Source organism: Canis lupus, chromosome 8 (assembly GCF_011100685.1).
Source record: "Canis lupus familiaris isolate Mischka breed German Shepherd chromosome 8, alternate assembly UU_Cfam_GSD_1.0, whole genome shotgun sequence".
Classification (NCBI taxonomy): Eukaryota; Metazoa; Chordata; class Mammalia; order Carnivora; family Canidae; genus Canis; species Canis lupus.
Window position 1 is genome coordinate 44,547,433 of NC_049229.1, and position 19,444 is coordinate 44,566,876.

Here is a 19,444-nt window from a genome sequence, read left to right on the forward strand (position 1 = left end):
ATTCCAGAGGAACTGGCTGCTAGGTGGCCAAGGCTGCAATGTAGTACCATTTCTCATCACACAGCCGACTTCCTCACCTTTTCACAGTGGTTCCTCCCTATCAAAATCCTGTACTCTAAACTCTCAGCGTCTGCTTCTACAGAACTCAGACTATCACAATGAAATAACTACTGAAAGCACTTGATAGCCCTAGGGCAAGAGGAACACAGGAAAGAAAGTGAGTTTATCAGAGTGCTGGTGATTCAAGGAGACCCTCTGCAGAGCAGGGAACAAGACTTACAAGGAGCACAAGTGACCAGCTGCTGGGCAGAACTCAAATGAGGAACTGGTAACCTCAGAGCTACAAGTCAGATCTCTTGAGGGTGCCGGTACTTCTCAGCAAGAATGAAGGTGGTTCTAAAGAGCCAACAAAACTGGAGTCCAAAACAAACACAGCTGCCAGAGTGAATGGCCCCAGCCAAAATGACAGAGAGTAATTTTTAGCACACAGGAAAGTAAACTGCCTTCTCCCCTCTACTTCTACTGCCCCCTTTAGGCACAGTTACCCTGAAGAGAATAGGCAAAACAGAAACGGGATCTGCAGCAGCAGATTTTGTACTTTACATCCTAAAGTACAAAAATGGGAGGAGGTTTAGAACTGCTAGACATCAGCTTAAAAATGTCTCTCTGGTGTGCCTTTGCCCAGAAAATAGACAACATCCGGGGGGGGGGAGTAAAGTTTTAATATTGCTTATTAACACTGAAGAGTAAGAAATCCTTTGGTGTGATATTAATGCTTATGATCCTGGTATGAGGGGTCCTTGAATTTTTCTTTAAACAGTCAGACATGCCCTAATGTTTTTCTACTATTACAAGAAGAACTAAGGATTTGTTTACCGAGGCAAGAGATTTAGTTTTCCTCTTCTTCTCTTTTTTTTTCCATACAAACTACGAGAAGGCAAAATAAAACGAAAGCAGTAAAAGGAATAAGCCACAATAATGACAGGTAACCCAACAATGCCTTTGCTTCGAGCATTGCCACGTATTCCTTAGGAGGTGGCCCGCTGTCCACGCTGCCTCCAAGGCCTGCGTCCTTGCAGTAGGGAGGTGCCCATCCATGCTTGCAGTGGCAATGCTGTTTATTATTACAGACTCCATGCATGTGGCAGGTCTCATTAGAATGACACTTTCGTGGCGGATAGGTCATATTGACACACTTCTTATGGAGGCAGATCTTTTCTGGACCACATATTGTGCCATCTTTCACTTGACCAACATCAGGTATGGACATCCCTAAATGAAAATCAGTGCCCCAGCAAGTGGTATCATTGATGTGAAGCTGATGCACTGTAGAATGTTGGATCAGATTAGGAATCATTTCTACATTTTCACACTGCACTCTCCCACACAGAATATCAGGGCCCTCACATTTCACGTATACTAGGTTGGTGATACCACAGTGACCAAATCGATTTCCTTGGGTGTTGATTTCTTTGTAGCAACTCTGAGATGCACTCCTTGCATCTTTGCCAAAAATCTCCCTGCACTGTTTATCATGGTTATTACATCTCCCTTCATAGCAGTAGGCATTGTCACCACAGGGAATCCCGTCCTGCACATATACATCTTCTGGGCATTGATGAAATGTCCCATTGCACCATTCTGGAAGGTCACATTCACTGATCTGATGTCTGCACAAAGTCCCTGATGGCATTAACTTGCAGTCTTTGCAACAAATTCCAAACTGACAAGCAGCTCCAGGCTTCAGAGTGCAGTTCAACAGACAACAGGGATCATTTACACACTGGTCTGTGGTCCCACAATCACACTCCTCTCCTTCTTCAATCACTAGGTTCCCACAGTACTGTACCTTAAAGACATTCCCTGGATATGGAGGTGAGTGAATACATAATCCCTTAGTGAGAATATTGTTCCAATACTCGGCATAACTGCAATTGCTGAACCGAGCTGTCACACTCTGGGAGTCATACATTATGCACCACGGAAGCCCACACTTACATTCTTTAGTATCATGAGTCATACCCATATTATGACCAAGTTCATGGGTCACAGTAAGTGCAAAAAGATACAGACGGTCTTCTTCAAAGACATCAACTCCACTATTAAAAAGACGATGGCATATTCCTCCAACGTAGGCAACTCCAAGCTTTATACCAAAATTTTTTTTAATGAAAAGATGGGCAGTATCATGGGGCAGTCGGTCATCAAGATTGGAAAACTTCCAAGCAGAAAAATCCCCCAAAATCTGTTCTATAGTATCAGTGGAAATCAGGTTTCTTTCACTCCAGATTTCAATCCCATTCAAAACTATTTCAACCTCCAAAGGGCTATATAAGATACCAATTATATTGACAGTATCAAATACTTCACGCTGTACTAATGACACATTACTTTTACAGTAAAGGTATCGAAAATGGTCCACAACTACGACCAGCTCAACAAACCGCAAGTGGGTCCACCAGCCCAAGTAAGAATTTTGCATCAGAGTAGAATTATATGATGCCCTCAACTGCAAATGGCGTGCTATTTCCTCTTCTGTTAACCCACATCTCATAGGTGGGAACTGTGTATCACCACTGTCTATCTTATACACCAGGTGTTCAAATGTGGCAGAAAAACTAATTGGCTCAATTTCATAAGCAAGGTCATTAATCTGTAGCATTCCTCGAAAACCTCCGGAACAGGTACTGAGGGCAACCAGGGACTCAGAGATTCCTTCCACATAACCATGATAGTAGCAGTCATCAGGAACAAAAGGCTGATCCTGGAGGAGGGCGTGCTGGTCCGTGTAGGTGAACACTGGGAAGTGTTTGGAAAGCAAGAACTTCTTGACCCTCATGTGGACAATGTGTCTCTGGCCCCCAAACTTCAGGCTGTAGGAGAGCCAGCCTGGAGATTTTGCACTTCTGCCCCTGCCAGTCACCTTCAAGGGGATCACCAATTCTGGGGAGAAGTGCTGGGAGGGCATTGCCTGAGAGTGGCCAGAAATGAACAGAGACATTCCTACCCAGAGTAGCAGAAGAGTGACCGTGATGTGCACCAGGGCCTCACCCAGTGCCATTATGGAGCTGTCATCATGGAGCCATCTGTCCAGGGCAGAAGAGAGGGCAGGGTGTGGGGTGCTGCTGGTCTGGCTCCTCCCTGTGAGCTGCTTAGGGTGCAGGGCTGACATTTATGGATCTATGTCCTGGAAGAGATGGACCATAAAAGTTGTAGTGCTGCAAGTGAAGATACAAAAAAAGAGCTAGGATGGGGTTGGTGGGGTAGAGAGAGTGGGACAGAAAAGAAAGTAAGGCAAAGGTGATTCTTCAATTGGAATGAGGCTAGAATTAATAAAATGCCTGAGACTGTTGTATACATGTACATGTACATGTACATGTACATATACATATATATGTGGACAAAGGGTTAGAGGAGCACAGGTCCCCAGAGAAGGAGATGAAGGAGGTTGGTTATGGATGGGTAATGGTTATATACTGTTTTCTAAACATGTAAACTGACATAAAATTTTCCATATTAAAAAAGACTGGTATCTGACCTCCACATTGCTTCTCCTCTCAAAAATTGACCAGTACCCTACCATCTTCAAAAAGCATGTAGACAACCCATCCAAAAAGCACTGTTTTCTAGTCTCTTTATTCTTTATTGTACCTCCCCTGTCCTGTGTGGGACATCTTATTGAGCTCCCATTCTGCCTAAGGTTCGCACTCAAAGTAAGCCTCACTTAAGGGACATATTAATTTTGGTATGCCTCTTTCAAACAAGCCAAATTTTTATTTTATAATTCATTCTTATCTGTAGAAAAACTCTGGACATCCATAAAAGGCAGCCATAGGAAGGAGAAACAGGGAATGGGCTGCTATTTGAGGGCAAGGCAAATAGCCCAATTGCCCCAAATCACAGTGTGCAGGCAGCAACCTTCTCTCTACCCAGCCCAGTTGCATCATCATGTTTTCAATCAAAAGAGACTCATTTTAGATGTGTAAATATAGATTCTAGTCTATATTTTTCATGTCTGGCAAATTAGCTGAGTTCTCCAGAGAAGGGTGGATTGAGGAGCTCATACCTAAAGTCAGTTCATTAAAATGTTCAAAAGCCCACAGTTCAAATGGACTTACGCCATTTATGTTGAAAACACAAGTTTTAGTTCAATTAAAAGTTAATTTTGCTTACTCACTGACTTTAAGTTAAAAGTACCAATAATTTAGGGGTGCCTGGGTGGCTCAGTTGGTGAAGTGTCTGACTTCAGCTCAGGTCATGATCCCTGCATCAGGTTCTCTGCTCAGCAGGGAGTCTGCTTCTCCCTCTGCCTCTCCCCCTGGCTTGTGCTCTCTCTCCCACTTACTCTCTCTCAAATAAATATATAAAATCTTTTTTAAAGTATCAATTTGTTTAATATTTGAAAGCAAAAGTTAAAACAAATTTGGAGACGCATTTGAACACATACTGGTTCAGAACACAACACAAATAGGATCAGTAGTATAGAGTATGAGAAATATCTTCAGCATTATAATGTTGAGAACACTTGTATACACCTGGATACTTTTTTTAGAACTAATAGATAGCTACTGGAAGCCAATAATATTAGATTAATCTTCTTAGGGGAAGTAGCTCTGCTTGAGGTGAAATCCTAATTACTGGATTTCCTTTCCATTTCTTTCTTCATGATATCCTTGGTATATGCTACAGATCTGGGACTATTAAAACGAGAATGTGTGGTTTGGAAGAGGACTATTAAAGCATTACAGAGAGGAAAATAACCTATATTAAGTTTTCTCAGAAATATGACGTGGTAATAACAGAAAAGTTCATAGCTGAGAATTTTTGAGACATACTAGTCTGTAACCATTGCATGGCTCCAAAAAGAAGCCCTGAAGGAACACTGCATGACCATGAACTATGTGAACTGCTGTCTCTCCAAAGCCTTTCCTTTCTGCCATTACCAGCACTTCAAGCAGTGTGAGATTTTCCTCTGTATGAATCCTTAGTTCTTCTATTTCCAGCAACTGTTTCAAATTTCTCAAATCTGTATCTTGCCAAGTCTCCTCTCATGCTCAATCACAACCTCATTTCACTGTTTCTCAAACTTAGGTCACAAACCACACAGGGTCATAAAATCAATTTAGTGAGCCACAACTAATTGAAACAATACTAAAATGTTACTACATATCAGAGAGCTTCACACAGATCACTGTCATCTGCTATTACCCATTACCATAGAAGTTCTAGTAGCATTCTACTGACATTTCTTATGCTGATTATCAGCTATTTCCTGAACTCCAAAACTAAAATTTATACTTTGTCTATGAAGCTAGAAATGGGAATCTGCACATTATATTTCCATTGTTATTTGGCTTCCTGAAATTTTATCAAAAAGGACACAGGAGAGAGAATAAAATGCAAAAAATAAAATAAAATAAAAAAGAGGATAAGGGACTTGTGATTATCTATTTGCCTGCTGTTACTTTCTATGAATCCCCAACTCTGGTGTCTTGCTCTGGTGGTGAGAGTTGGTTACCACATTCCCAGAACCAGCTCCATCAGCCCTTAACAAAAGTATGAGTACTTGATGAACAGTGTGCCGTACTCAGAAGTCTGAGTACCAGATGTTCAGAGCCATTTTCCAGTACCCTGGGCAACCTATACCAGCTAGCCAGTGTCCTTTATTCAGGTATTCTGGGCACACCACAAAGAACCTCAGTATAAGCCCCATGTGTGTAGCATGTGTGTCTCTGAAATGTGAGTCACAATTCTGGAGGACCTTCTTCCAAATTCCTAAGGAACCAGTACCAGTTCAGCATGACCTTGTAAGTACAGCTATTAGCTCTACAGAAACCCTTTTCTGATTTCCTGTAACCCACATGACCTAAGCAATGCCCTGTCTTCTACAGTCCAGATCTATATGAGGCCCATTATCAAAGTATCTAGCTATGATAACCCCAACCTCTTCCCTTTCCCCCCCAATCTTAGGGGTAGAGCTTTTTCTTGCAACTCATACCTCTAAGTACCTTGGTGTACTCTTTTCATCTTTTTGGTCCTCTAAAAACCTTTTCAATAATTTCTTTATATTAATTACTCTTGGTGGGTTTTTCTTTCCTGGACTGGATCTTGACAGATACAGGACTTCGTACCAAGAGTACTGCCAAGAGAGACAGACAAAATAGGACTCAGATTGTACGGGCATGTCCATGGCTTTACACACTGTTGAACTCCTGTCCAATAGGGAATGGACATACAGTGGCATCACAATGAATTAAATTACCACTCAATGTTTATTATGATGAAGTGCACTACTGAAGCAAATGTGTGGAGGACTAAGTGTGATAATGACCATTAAGTACCTCAAGGACTGGTCTACTGGAGACAGTAAAGCTCAAGACTAAGCTCTCAGCTCAGAGGGCTGATAATGTTAGACCTAAAAGAATTTCTCATTTATTTTAGCCACAGAGCCAGTTTTACAAAAATATCAGACTTTAATTGTGGAGTTACAGAATCACAATGTAAGCTGAAAACATAGATTTGCCAATACTCTAGTGGGAAAGTTAGTAGGACATTGACGGAGAAGGGAAAAAACCTTGACACTTGCAAAAAAGAATTTCAGGTAGATCTGAGTATTTGATTATCTCCATCCTCCCAAGTATTCCTGAGTCTCCTTTACCAGGGGGAGAAGCCAGACTTCTCCCGTCTGAAAAGCCTAGCCAGCTAGAGCTTGATACCCTGTAATTCTCTCTTCTGGGGAAGTTACCCTGCAAGGAGATACTTAGTCTCCTCAAGACATATTCCTACCTCCTCTATTGGCTCTAGATACAAATCAGAATCTAATTCAATCTGCTCCAGAGGAACAAATTCAGCATCTGAACTAAGAGGAAGGAACCTCTACTCCAAAATAATGGTATCTTACTAACTTATGTTAGTAAAAAAAAAAAGGGGGGGGGGAGGAAACAAACGATATCAATAGCAGAAAAGATAGTTACAGAGATAAAGATATATTTAGTATGATAAAATTCAACCAGGATTTGTATTTATTTAGTAAATTGCTTCAAAACCTAAAGAAAACATTGAGAAATCAAAAATAAATTTAAAAACCCAAAATCTACTTGCAGATACTAACATACTTCTCTCAGTGACTGAGAAAAATCAGACAATAAAATTAATAGGAAAAAGAAGACTTAATCAAATTAACCTGACATATAAAATAGTACAGTCAATTGCAGAATACCTATTAAGTTCAACTGCACATGAGATATTTAGCAAAATGGATAATATCCATGATCATAAAGGAAGTCTCAACAAATGGTAAAAATAAAAATTGCATAATATATGTTCCTTAACTACAGAATTTTTAAAAATTGTATAGGAAAAAGAACCCTGACATGGTGCTGATCTCATGACCCCGACATGATGACCTGAGCCAAAATCAGGAGTCAGATGCTCAGCTAACTGAGGCACCTAGATGCCCCCATAATAGTTTCTAGCATAAAAAAATAATGAAAATTTAAACATGGGAATAAATTCATCAGTAAATTTGAAAATTTAAGCAACATGGGAAAATTCCATAGAAAACCAAACAAAACTTTAAAAAGTAAGAAAAACGAAATAGTTCAACATTACTGAATTGCTGAATCTATACGAACATTGAATCTATATAAAAAAATATAAGTTAAAAGCAATATACCTTTTCACAAAATCTCTGGCACAGTGGGTTTTCAAAGTGTTTCTGAGGTAATACAAATGACTGGATAGTAATAAATCAGAGATATATCCTAATCAAGCCTTACTAATTCAGGTTCAACAATTGCTTCAACTGTAGTAACCTAAGAGCAATGACGGAATGTTTGGGCACTACAGGTATTTGTGCCATTCAAAGGCTTCAAAGATACAGAGATAATGATAACCAATCACATCCATATTTAACTCACCTGTTTTGCATGTGCAATCGTGTTTATCTTGAAGAATGATTATTAATTTTCCTAAACTAAACAGAGGTGATTATAATTACACCTGCTATTTCAGTTGTGATTTCTTTTACTAAACAACCCAACACAGCCAAATCTATTATGTAGCAAGTTATTAAGGGTTAAAAGCAAAAAGATAAGTCATATGATCTCTAAGATATGAAAAAGTAAACACTGCATATATTAACAAAAATAAATCTGATGAAAACATATTAGAAGATGACAAGATGAACAGAACTATTGGATCACTATATTGTACACCTCAACCTAATAAAACACTACATTAATTATAATGGAATTAATTAATTTTTTTTTGAGAGACAGAGGAAAAACAGGGGAGGGCAAAGGCAGAGGGTAAGAGGGAATCTTAAGCAGACTCCATGCCCAGTGTGGAGCCTGAGGCAAGGCTTGATCTCACGACCCTGAGATTACAACCTAAATCGAAATCAAGAGTCAGACAGTTTAACTGACTAAGCCCCCCAGGGCACCTCTGGAATTAAATTTTTTTTAATTTAAAAAAAGATAATAAAGGAAGTATTGGCAAAGATAAAGAGGTATTAATCAAGGTAAAGAATATATTTAATATGAGGATTATTCCACAGTATTTCATATGCACATAATAGCAGAGCTTCAAAATATATGAAGAGTTGAGAGATCAAAGAGAAGAATTTAAAAATCCAGTATCATATTTGCAGATGTTTACTCAGAACAAGCAAGTAGAAAATAAGACAGAATTAAACAACCTTTAATCAAACTGACCTAATTGATACAGAACACTATACTTAAAAATTGCAGGATATACATTATTTTCATTCTTTTTTTTTAATTTTTATTTTTTTATGATAGTCACAGAGAGAGAAAGAGAGAGAGGCAGAGACACAGGCAGAGGGAGAAGCAGGCTCCATGCACCGGGAGCCCGATGTGGGATTCGATCCCGGGTCTCCAGGATCGCGCCCTGGGCCAAAGGCAGGCGCCAAACCGCTGCGCCACCCAGGGATCCCTATACACTATTTTCAAATGCATGTAGGGCATTTACCAAAACTGATGGCTATTCATAGCCATAAGGCAAATCTAAAAGAATGCAAATTGTACAACAGATGTACTTCTGGCTTCTGCTCTGGCATGTAAAGAGCTTGAAAATCATCACTCCCACCTGCGTAAAAACAAAAGGCTAAACAAACTGAAAAAAATCAATGATCTTCTTAGATGCATCTGACAAATGAGACCACAGGACAGACTATAGAGAGGCAGGTTGATAAAGAGGATATGGATGAGCTTCTCTGAAGCAGAAGTGGCTTGAGCCAATGAGACTTAAATGGTGACTTTGGTGAATTCCTGGAGTGTCGACTAACCTCATTGTTAAAAACTCTTGGGGGCTCTAAGGGCAGTCTTTTTACTGTCATAAATCTGATCTCCAAAAGCCCTACCATGTTCTCATAGTAAAGAAAAAAAAATCACCACATGTTTGACCAAGAAGAGGAGAAAAGTGACTCTTGGAAATATGGTGAAGGTAACAGTAACCATCTTGAAACACACCAAGTTGTCCCCAAAACAAAGGTCTAAACCAGCCAGAGGAAAGATTTCACCAAAGCCTTATTCAAGTTGAAGGAAGTGGAATTCCCCAACTCCAGCCCCCTCTAACTTTTCTACATCACCTAAATTCGAGGGTGGGAGATAGGGGAGCTTAAATGCCCATGTGAAGTTTACAGCCCAGGGGCATAGGACCACTACTAGACTGAGACCTAATTGAAAACCAAAGAATGCTTCCTATTCTCCCACTTCTTTCACTACATCAAAAGGGCTTCTGTATAAGTGGATTACACCTGAACAAACTATAAAACACTATTAAAGATGGAGTTTCTCAGGAAATCCTAAGACAATGTAGAAGACCAAAAAATAAAAATAAAAAATAAAAAAAATAAAAATAAAAAAGGATACTAGAGGAAACTGAAACCTCTGACATCTGCAGCTACAAGAAAAAGTAAACATAGCCTAACTACTGGTCAGATAAACACTAAAGGCCTATCTACTTCAGTTTCTATTGCCCAGATACATCATGTCTGGCTTTCAACAAAAAGTTACAAAGCATGCTAAAATGCAAGAAAAAACACAGTCTTACACTGAGCAAAGTAAGTCAATCAGAGAAAGACAATTATCATATAGTTTCACTCATTCATGGAATATAAGAAACAGAGCAGAGGATCATAAGAGAAGGGAGGGAAAACTGAATGAGAAGAAATCAGAGAGGGATACAAACCATGAGAGACTCTTAACTATAGGAAACAAACTGAGGGTTGCTGGAAGGGAGGTAGGTAGGTGGGGAAATGGAGTAACAAGGTGAGGGGCATTACAGAAGGCATGTGATGTGATGAGCACTAAGTGTGTTATATGCAACCAATAACTGTACTTTACACCCGAAACTAATGATGTACAAAAATTAGCTAATTGAATTTTTAAAATATGGAAAACAACCTTAGTGACCAATAACAAGAATGTGGCCATTATCATAAATGTCAAAAAAAAAAAAAAAACCTTATGCAAAACCACCTGATCACTGGAAAAGAAGCCTCTCATTGTATTCAATGCTTACTAGAGGATTTTATCTGGTTCTAGGTTCCACATTTAAAGGTGGATGAAGGAGAGTGAAGGGCATCCTGAGGAAAGCCACAAGGGAATTGGAAATGAGACCTTTAAAGAAAGATCAATGATGCTGAGACTGTTTAATTTAGAGAAGAACAGACTGTGGGGTGATTGAGAAATTGTCTTCAAAGGCATAACCAATTGTCCTTTGTCTCCAGAGGCCAAAACAAGAGAAATGAGTTATCTTTAATGTGAAAGATTTGGGATAAATATAAAGAAGCATTTCTTAACATTGAGAGCTATTAAACTTGAATGAGGGAAAAAAACATCTCACGGTCTGAAAAGAAAAAGCAAGCATTAGAACCAGACTCAGATATAGTAGAGTTTTTGGAATGGGAATTTAAAATAACCATGATTCGAGGATGCAGTGAAAAGGGAACCCTCTTACTCTGTTGGTGGGAACACAAACTGGTACAGCCACTCTGGAAAACAGTATGGAGGTTCCTCAAAAATTAAAAGATAGAGCTACCCTATGATCCAGCAATTGCACTACTAGGTATTTATCTAAAGGATACAGTGGTTCAACAGGGCATATACACCCCAATGTTTATAGCAGCAAGTCCACAATACCCAAAACATGGAAAGAGTCCAGATGTCCATTGACAGGTGACGGGACAAAGAACACACACACACACACACACACACACACACAGAGGAATATTACTCAGCCATCAAAAAGAACAAAATGTTGCCATTTGCAATGATGTGAATGGAACTAAAGGGTATTATGCTATGAGAAATATGTTAGTCACAGAAAGACAGATACCATATGATTTCACTTATGTGGAATTTAAGAAACTAAATTAAGAAAATAAAACAGATGAACATAGGAAAAGTGAAGGAAAATTAAAATGATATAAAGACAGAAAAGGAGGCAAACCATAAGAGACTCTTAATTATAGGGAACAAACTGAGGGTTGCTGGAGGGGACATGGGGGGATGGGGTAATTGGGTGATGGAATTAAGGAGAGCACTTGATGTAATGAGCACTGGGTGTTATAAGCAACTGATGAATCACGAAATTCTATCTCTGAAACTATAATACAGTATATGTTAACTAAGTTGAATTTAAATTAAAAAAATTTTTTAAATCAAGCTTTGGGGTTTGAATAAATTCAGATCATCTTCTACTAAAATAAAATAAAATAAAATAAAATAAAATAAAATAAAATAAAATAAAATAAATAAAATAAAATAAAATAACCATTATTAATATGCTAAGGGGTATAACCAAAAAAAGTGGATAATATACAAGAAGAAATAAGCGGAGTGCCTGGATGGCTCAGTCAGTTATGCATCTACCTTCAGTTCAGGTCATGATCCCAGGGTCCTGGAATCCAGCCCTGCATTGGGCTTCCTGCTCAGTGGGAAGCCTTCTTCTCCCTCTCCTCTGCCTGCCACTCTGCCTTCTTCTGTTCTCTCTCTCTCTCTCTGCCAAATAAATAAATAAAATCTTTTTAAAAAGGTAAGTAATATAAGCAGAAAAATGGAAACTCTAAGAAACAATCAAAAAGTGTATTAATTTCAGACAGAGAAGACTTCAGGGCAGGGAAAATTATCAGGGATATATTTTTTTAAATTTTTATTTATTTATGATAGTCACACACACACAGAGAGAGAGAGAGGCAGAGACACAGGCGGAGGGAGAAGCAGGCTCCATGCACCGGGAGCCCGACGTGGGATTCGATCCCAGGTGTCCAGGATCGCGCCCTGGGCCAAAGGCAGGCGCCAAACCGCTGCGCCACCCAGGGATCCCAATTATCAGGGATAAAGAGAGACATCACCTAATGATGAAGGGGTCAATTCTCCAAGAAGACATAATAAATCTTAGTGTGTATGCATCTAACAACAGAGCATTAAAATATGAGGCAAAGCTGATAAAATGCAACGAGAAATAGATGAATCCACTGTTACAGTTGGAGACATCAATGTCCCTCCATCAGTAATGGACAGATTCAGCAGGTAGAAAATCAGTAAGGACATATTTGAATTTTAACAATACTCAATCCACAGGATATAATTGCCATTCATAAAACACTTCAAACAACACCAACAGAACACATATTCTTCTCAGGCTCACATAAACATTCACCAAGATAAACCAAATCTCATGGTCATAAAACTCATCTTAACAAATTTAAAAGAATAGAAATGATATAATGCATACTCTCAGAAAACAATAGAATTTAACTAGAATTAATAACAAAGTAACTGGAAATCTCAGATTTGTAGAGATTTCACACAATACTATTTACATTAGCCCCCCTCCAAGATGAAATGCTGAAGTATAAATCAACTAAATATATATATAATCTATATGAGGAAAAGTATGAAATTGATGAAATCAAAGAACCAAATAAATGCAGAGATATTCCATGTTTATAAATAGGACTGAAATATTGTCAGGATGGGAGTTCTTTCCAAATGATCTGTAGATTCAACACAACCCCAATAAAATCCCCTAAAATTTTTTGTGGATATCAACAAGTGATTCAACAGTTTACATGGACATGCAAAAGACCCAGAATACCCAGCACAGTGTTGGAGAAGAGAATAAAACTGGAAAACTGACACTACGTGACCTCAAGAACTTATGTAAAATCATAGTAATCAAGACAGTGTGGTATTGGTAAAATAACAGAAAAGTAGATCAAACAAGCAGAATACAATGCCCAGAAAAAGGGCCATACAAATACAGCTGACCCTTGAATAACATGACCAGTCGAACATCTATACGCAATTTTTTACTCCCTCAAACCTTTACTAAATAGTCTACTGTTGATCAGAAGCCTTACTGATGACACAAACAGTTGATTAACATATACTTTGTATGTTATACATAATATGCACTTTATTCTCAGAGTAAAGTAAGCTAGTGAAAAGAAAGTGTTTTAAGAAAATAAAAAGGAAGATAATATACACTTACAGTACTATATTGCATTTGTTTTTTAAAAATCTGTATATAAGTGGACCTGTGCAGTTCAAACCTGTGTTGTCCAAGGGTCAACTATAGAGTCAACTAATATTTGGCAAAGGTGCAAAGGCAATCAATGCAGAAAAGATAGTCTTTTGAAGAAATGGTGCTGGAGCAACTAGACATCCCCATGCAAAACAATGAATCTAGATATATATATATAACAGTTAACTCTAAGTGAATTATAGACCTAAATATAAAATGCAAAACTGTAACACTCCTAAAAGATAACATAGAAGAAAACCTAGATAACCTTGAGTTTGGTGATCTTGAAACTTTTTAGATATAACATCAAAGGCATAATTCATGAAAGAAAGAATTGATAGGTTAAACTTCATTAAAATTTAAATATTTTGCTCTGCAAGAGCTTGTCAAGGAAATGAGAAGAAAAGCCACAGACTGGGAGAAAATATTTACAAAATACGTATCTAATAAATTAATATTATTCAAAATACACAACTGTTAAAATTAAAATATAAAAAACAACTTAATTTAAAAATAGGCAAGATATTTAAACACACATCTCACCAAAGAAGATATACAGATGACAAACAAACATATGAAAAGATGCTCAATATCATATGTCATCAGGGAATCACAAATTAAAACGAGATATCACTCACTGTACCTCTATTAGAATGGCCAAGATCCAAAACACTGACATCACCAAATGCTGGCAAAGATGTGGAGCACAAAGTACTCCCATTTATTGCTAGTGGGAAAGCAAAATGGTATAATCACTTTGGAAGACAGTTTGGCAGTTTCTTACAAAATGAACATATTCTTATGATACAATCCAGGAATCATGCTCCTTGATATTTCCCCAAAAAGTTGAAAACATATCCACACCAAAACCTGTACACAGATGTTTATAGTAATTTAATCATGACTGTCAAAATGTGGAGGTAACTAGGATATTCTACAGTAAGTGAATGGATAAATAAACTGTGTTATATCCAAACAACATAATATCAGTCAGTGCCTTAAAAAAAAGAGGTATAGAGACATGAAAAGACATGGATGAACTTAAATGCATATTACTGAGTGAAAAAGTCCATCTGAAAAAGCTGTATATTGTATAACTCCAACAATATGACATTCTAGAAAAGGCAAAACTTCATACAGTAGAAAAGATCAGTGGTTGCCAAGGTCAGAGAGGAGACTGAACAGTTAGAGCACAGTGGATTATTAGAATAGAGACACTAATCTATATGATACTACATGGTAAATATATGTCATTATACATATGTCCAAATCCAAAGAATTTATGACATCAAGAATGAATCCTAATGTAAACTATTGACTTTGGATGAGAACAACAGCAATGTAAGTTCATCAACTGTAAAAAATGTACCATTCATGTGCAGGATACCAATGATGGGTGAAGCCGTGCTTGTGTAGAGGCAGTGGGTATACAGGAACAATGTACTTTTCCACTCAATTTTGCTGTGAAAAAAGTTTATTAAAAATTTAAACAACAATAAAACCCAAATTAGATAGTATTTTGAATGAAAATAAAAACATAAATCACAATATGTGAGATGCCACTAAAGCAGTATTTAGGAGAAAATTCATAGTGCTAAATGTCTATATTAAGAAAAAAAGGGAAAAACAGCAATAAAGTAGAGTAGGGGACTTCAATACCCCATTTCCATCAATGGATAGATAATTGAGACAGAAAATCAATAAAGAAACACTGGGCTGAAACTACTCATTAGACCAGATAGGTTTAACAGGCAGTAACAGAACATTCCTCCAAAAGCAAAAGAATACACATTCTTCCTAAAGGCACATGTAACATTCTCTAAGGATAAATCATACAGTGGGCATAAAACCAGTCTTAATAAATTTAAGAAGACTGAAATCATATCAAGCATCTTTTCCAATCACAGTTGTATGAAAGGAGAAATCAATTACAGGAAGAAAAGTGGAAAACCCACAAATATGTGGAGATTAAACAATAGCTACTGAACAACTAATGGTCAAAAAGAAATCAAAGGAGAAATTAAAAAAAAATATCTTGAGACAAATGAAAATGGAAATAAGGGCAGCCCTGGTGGCGCAGCAGTTTAGCGCCGCCTGCAGCCAAGGGTATGATCCTGGAGACCCTGGATTGAGTCCCACGTCTGGCTCTCTGCGTGGAGCCTGCTTCTTCTCCCTCTGCCTGTGTCTCTGCCTCTCTCTCTCTCTCTGCATCTCTATGAATAAATAAAGAAAATCTTTAAAAAAAAAGAAAATGGAAATAAAACATACCAAAACATATAGGATGAAACAAAAGCAGTTCTAAGAGGAAGAGTCATAGCAATAAATGCCTGCATTAAGAAACAAGAAAAATATTGGGGTGCTGGGGTAGCTCAGTCAGTTAAGCATCCAACTCTTGATCTCAGCTCAGGTCTTGATCTCAGGGTCATGAATTCAAATACTGTGCCTACTTAAAAAAAGAAAAACAAGAAACAAGAAAAAATCTTAAACAACCACACTTGACACCTCAAGGAACTAGAAAAAAAAAGCAAACAAACTAAGCCCAAAGTTAGCAGAAGAAAGGAGATAACAAAGATCAGAGCAGAAATAAGTGAAATGCAAGCTAAAATGACAACAGATGATAAATGGAATGAAGAGCCGAGTTTTTGAAAACATAAACAAAACATACAGACTTTTACCTCAACTCATGGAGAAGAAAAATGACTCAAATCAGTAAAACTAGAAAGAGATGTTACAATTAATACCACAGAAATGCAAATGATCATGAGACTACTATGAACAATTATATGCCAACAATCTAGACAATCTAGAAGAAATGGATAAATTCCTAGAAACATACAACTACAAAGACTGAATCATGAAGAAATAGAAAACTGAACAGACCAATTGCTAGTAAGAAGTTTGAATCAGTAATCAAAAACCTCCCAACAAAGAAAAGTCTAAGACCAGATGTCTTAACTGGTGAATTCTACCAAACATCTGAAGAATACCAATCCTTCTCAAGGTGTTCCAAAAACAGAAGAGGAAGGAACATTTCCAAACTCATTATACAAGACCAGCATTACCCGGTACGAAAACCAAACAAGGACACTACAAGAAAAGAAAATTACAGGCCAATATATCTGATGAACATAGGGGGAAAAGTCCTCGACAAAATACTAGCAAACTGAATTCAACAATATATTAAAAGGTTAATGTAATGTAAGTTATTAATATTAACAAACCAAAATGAATCATCATATGATCAAATCAAATGATCAGAAAATCATCTGACAAAATCCAATATCCTTTCCTAATAACTTTCAGAAAACTGGCAACAGAGGGAACTTTTCAATACAATAAGGGAATCTATGGAAAAAATCTTTTACCATTAAAAGCTACCACTTTTACCCCCACCCAAGATCAGGAACAAGAAAAGAATGTCTATTGCCACTACTTCTATTGAACACTATACTACTAAAGATTTTGGCCAGTGCAATCAGGTGAAAAAGAGAAATACAAGGCATCCAGATTAGAAGGGAGATCTAAGATTACCTTTATTTATAGGTAATACTAGATCGCTATGTAGAAATCTGATAGAATTTACAAAAAAATTACTAAATAAATTAGTTTAGAAAGCTCAAAGGATGTAAGATGAATATATAACAATTTTGTTTTTATATACTAACAACAAGCAACTGGAGGGGATATTTATTAAAGAATAATATTACACCACAACAAAAAAATTCTGACAAAATGTTTTTTTTTTAGTTCAATTTGCCAACATATAGCATAACACCCAGTGCTCATCCCATCAAGTGACCTCCTCAGTGCCCATCACCCAGTCACCCCATCTCCCCACCCACCTCCCTTTCCACCACCCCTTGTTCGTTTCCCAGAGTTAGGAGTCTCTCATGTTGTCACCCTCACTGATATTTCCCACTCATTTTCTCTCCTTTCTCCATTATTCCCTTTCACTATTTTTTATATTCCTTGAATGAATGAGACCATATAATATTTGTCCTTCTCCGATGGACTTGCTTCACTCAGCATAATACCCTCCAGTTCCATCCATGTCGAAGCAAATGGTGGGTATTTGTCATTTCTAATGGCAGAGTAATATTCCATTGTATACATAAACCACATCTTCTTTATCCATTCATCTGTCGATGGACACTGAGGCTCCTTCCACAGCTTGGCTTTATCTAAGGATAAATCATACAGTGGGGTGCAGGTGTTCTGGTGTTTCACTACATCTGTATCTTTGGGGTAAATCCCTAGTAGTGCAATTGCTGGGTCGTAGGGTAGCTCTATTTTTAACTCTTTGAGGAACCTTCACACAGTTTTCCACAGTGGCTGTACCAGTTCACATTCCCACCAACAGGGCAAGAGGGTTCCCCTTTCTCCACATCCTCTTCTCCCATTCTGTAGGTTGTCTTTGGTTTTACTGACTGTTTCTTTTGCTGTGCAGAAGCTTATTATCTTGATGAAGTCCCAATAATTCATTTTTGCTTTTGTTTCCCTTGCCTTCATAGATGTATCTTACAAGAAGTTGCTGTGGCCAAGTTCAAAAAGGGTGTTGCCTGTGTTCTCCTCTAGGATTTTGATGGATTCTTGTCTCACATTTAGATCTCTCATCCATTTTGAGTTTAACTTTGTGCCTGGTGTAAGAGAATGGTCTAGTTTCATTCTTCTGCATATGGCTGTCCAATTTCCTCAGCACCATTTATTGAAGAGACTGTCCTTTTCCAGTGGATCCTCTTTCCTGCTTTGTCGATTATTAGTTGACCATAGAGTTGAGGGGCCATTTCTGGGTTCTCTATTCTGTTCCATTGATCTATGTGTCTGTTTTTGTGCCAGTACCACACTGTCTTGATGCTCACAGCTTTGTAGTGTAACTTAAAATCTGGCATTCTGATGCCCTTAGCTCTGGTTTTCTTTTTCAATATTCACCCTGGCTATTGGGGGGTCTTCTCTGATTCCACACAAATTATAGATGATTTGTTCCAGCTCTCTGAAGAAAGTCCATGGTATTTTGATAGGGATTGCATTAAATGTGTAAATTGCCCTGGGTAGCATTGACATATTCACAGTATTAATTCTTCCAATCCATGAGCATGGAATATTTTTCCATCTCTTTGTGGCTTCCTCAATGTCTTTCAGAAGTGTTCTGTATTTTTTAGGGTATAGATCCTTCACCTCTTTGGTTAGATTATTAGATTTATTCCTAGGTATTCCTAGGTATTATGCTTTTGAGTGCAATTGTAAATGGGATTGATTCCTTAATTTCTTTTGCTTCAGTCTCATTGTTAGTGTATAGAAATGCCACTGATTTCTGGGCATTGATTTTGTATCCTGCCACCCTCCCGAATTGCTGTATGATTTCTAGCAGTCTTGGGGTGGAGTCTTTTGGGTTTTCTATGTACAGTATTATGTCATCTGCAACAGGGAGAGTTTGATTTCTTTGCCAATTTGAATGCCTTTTGTTTCTTTTTGTTGCCTGATTGCTGAGGCTAGGACTTCTAGTACTATGTTGAATAGCAGTGGTGAGAGTGGACATCCCTGTCTTGTTCCTGATCTTAGGGGAAAGGCTCCCAGTGTTTCCTCATTGAGAATGATATTTGCTGTGGGCTTTTCGTAGATGGCTTTTAAGATGTCGAGGAATGTTTCCTCTATCCCTACACTCTGAAGAGTATGCTGTATTTTGTAAAATGCTTTCTCTGCATCTATTGAGAGGATCATATGGTTCTTGTTTTTTCTCTTATTGATATGATCAATCACATTGCTTTACGAGTGTTGAACCAGCCTTGCATCCCAGGGATAAATCCCACTTGGTTATGGTGAATAATCTTCTTAATGTATTGTTGGATCCAATTGGCTAGTATCTTGTTGAGAATTTTTGCATCTGTGTTCA

General features: G+C 37.8%; 2 protein-coding genes across 2 annotated transcripts in view; both read right to left on the bottom strand.

Moving 5' to 3' along the window:
* ADAM21 (ADAM metallopeptidase domain 21) overlaps positions 1-6,138 on the bottom strand; it is a 30,870-nt gene extending 24,732 nt beyond the window's left edge. The window contains exon 1 of the mRNA XM_038545099.1: positions 5,999-6,138. The gene's annotated coding sequence lies outside the window, so the exon portion shown is untranslated. The remainder of the gene's footprint in view (positions 1-5,998) is intronic.
* On the bottom strand, positions 348-3,172 carry ADAM20 (ADAM metallopeptidase domain 20). The gene is made up of 2 exons (XM_038545976.1): positions 996-3,172; positions 348-396 (listed from the first exon to the last, which is right to left on the bottom strand). Exons 1-2 carry the CDS (start codon positions 3,170-3,172, stop codon positions 348-350), a joined length of 2,226 nt encoding a protein of 741 aa, XP_038401904.1.
* Positions 6,139-19,444: the final 13,306 nt, after the last annotated feature.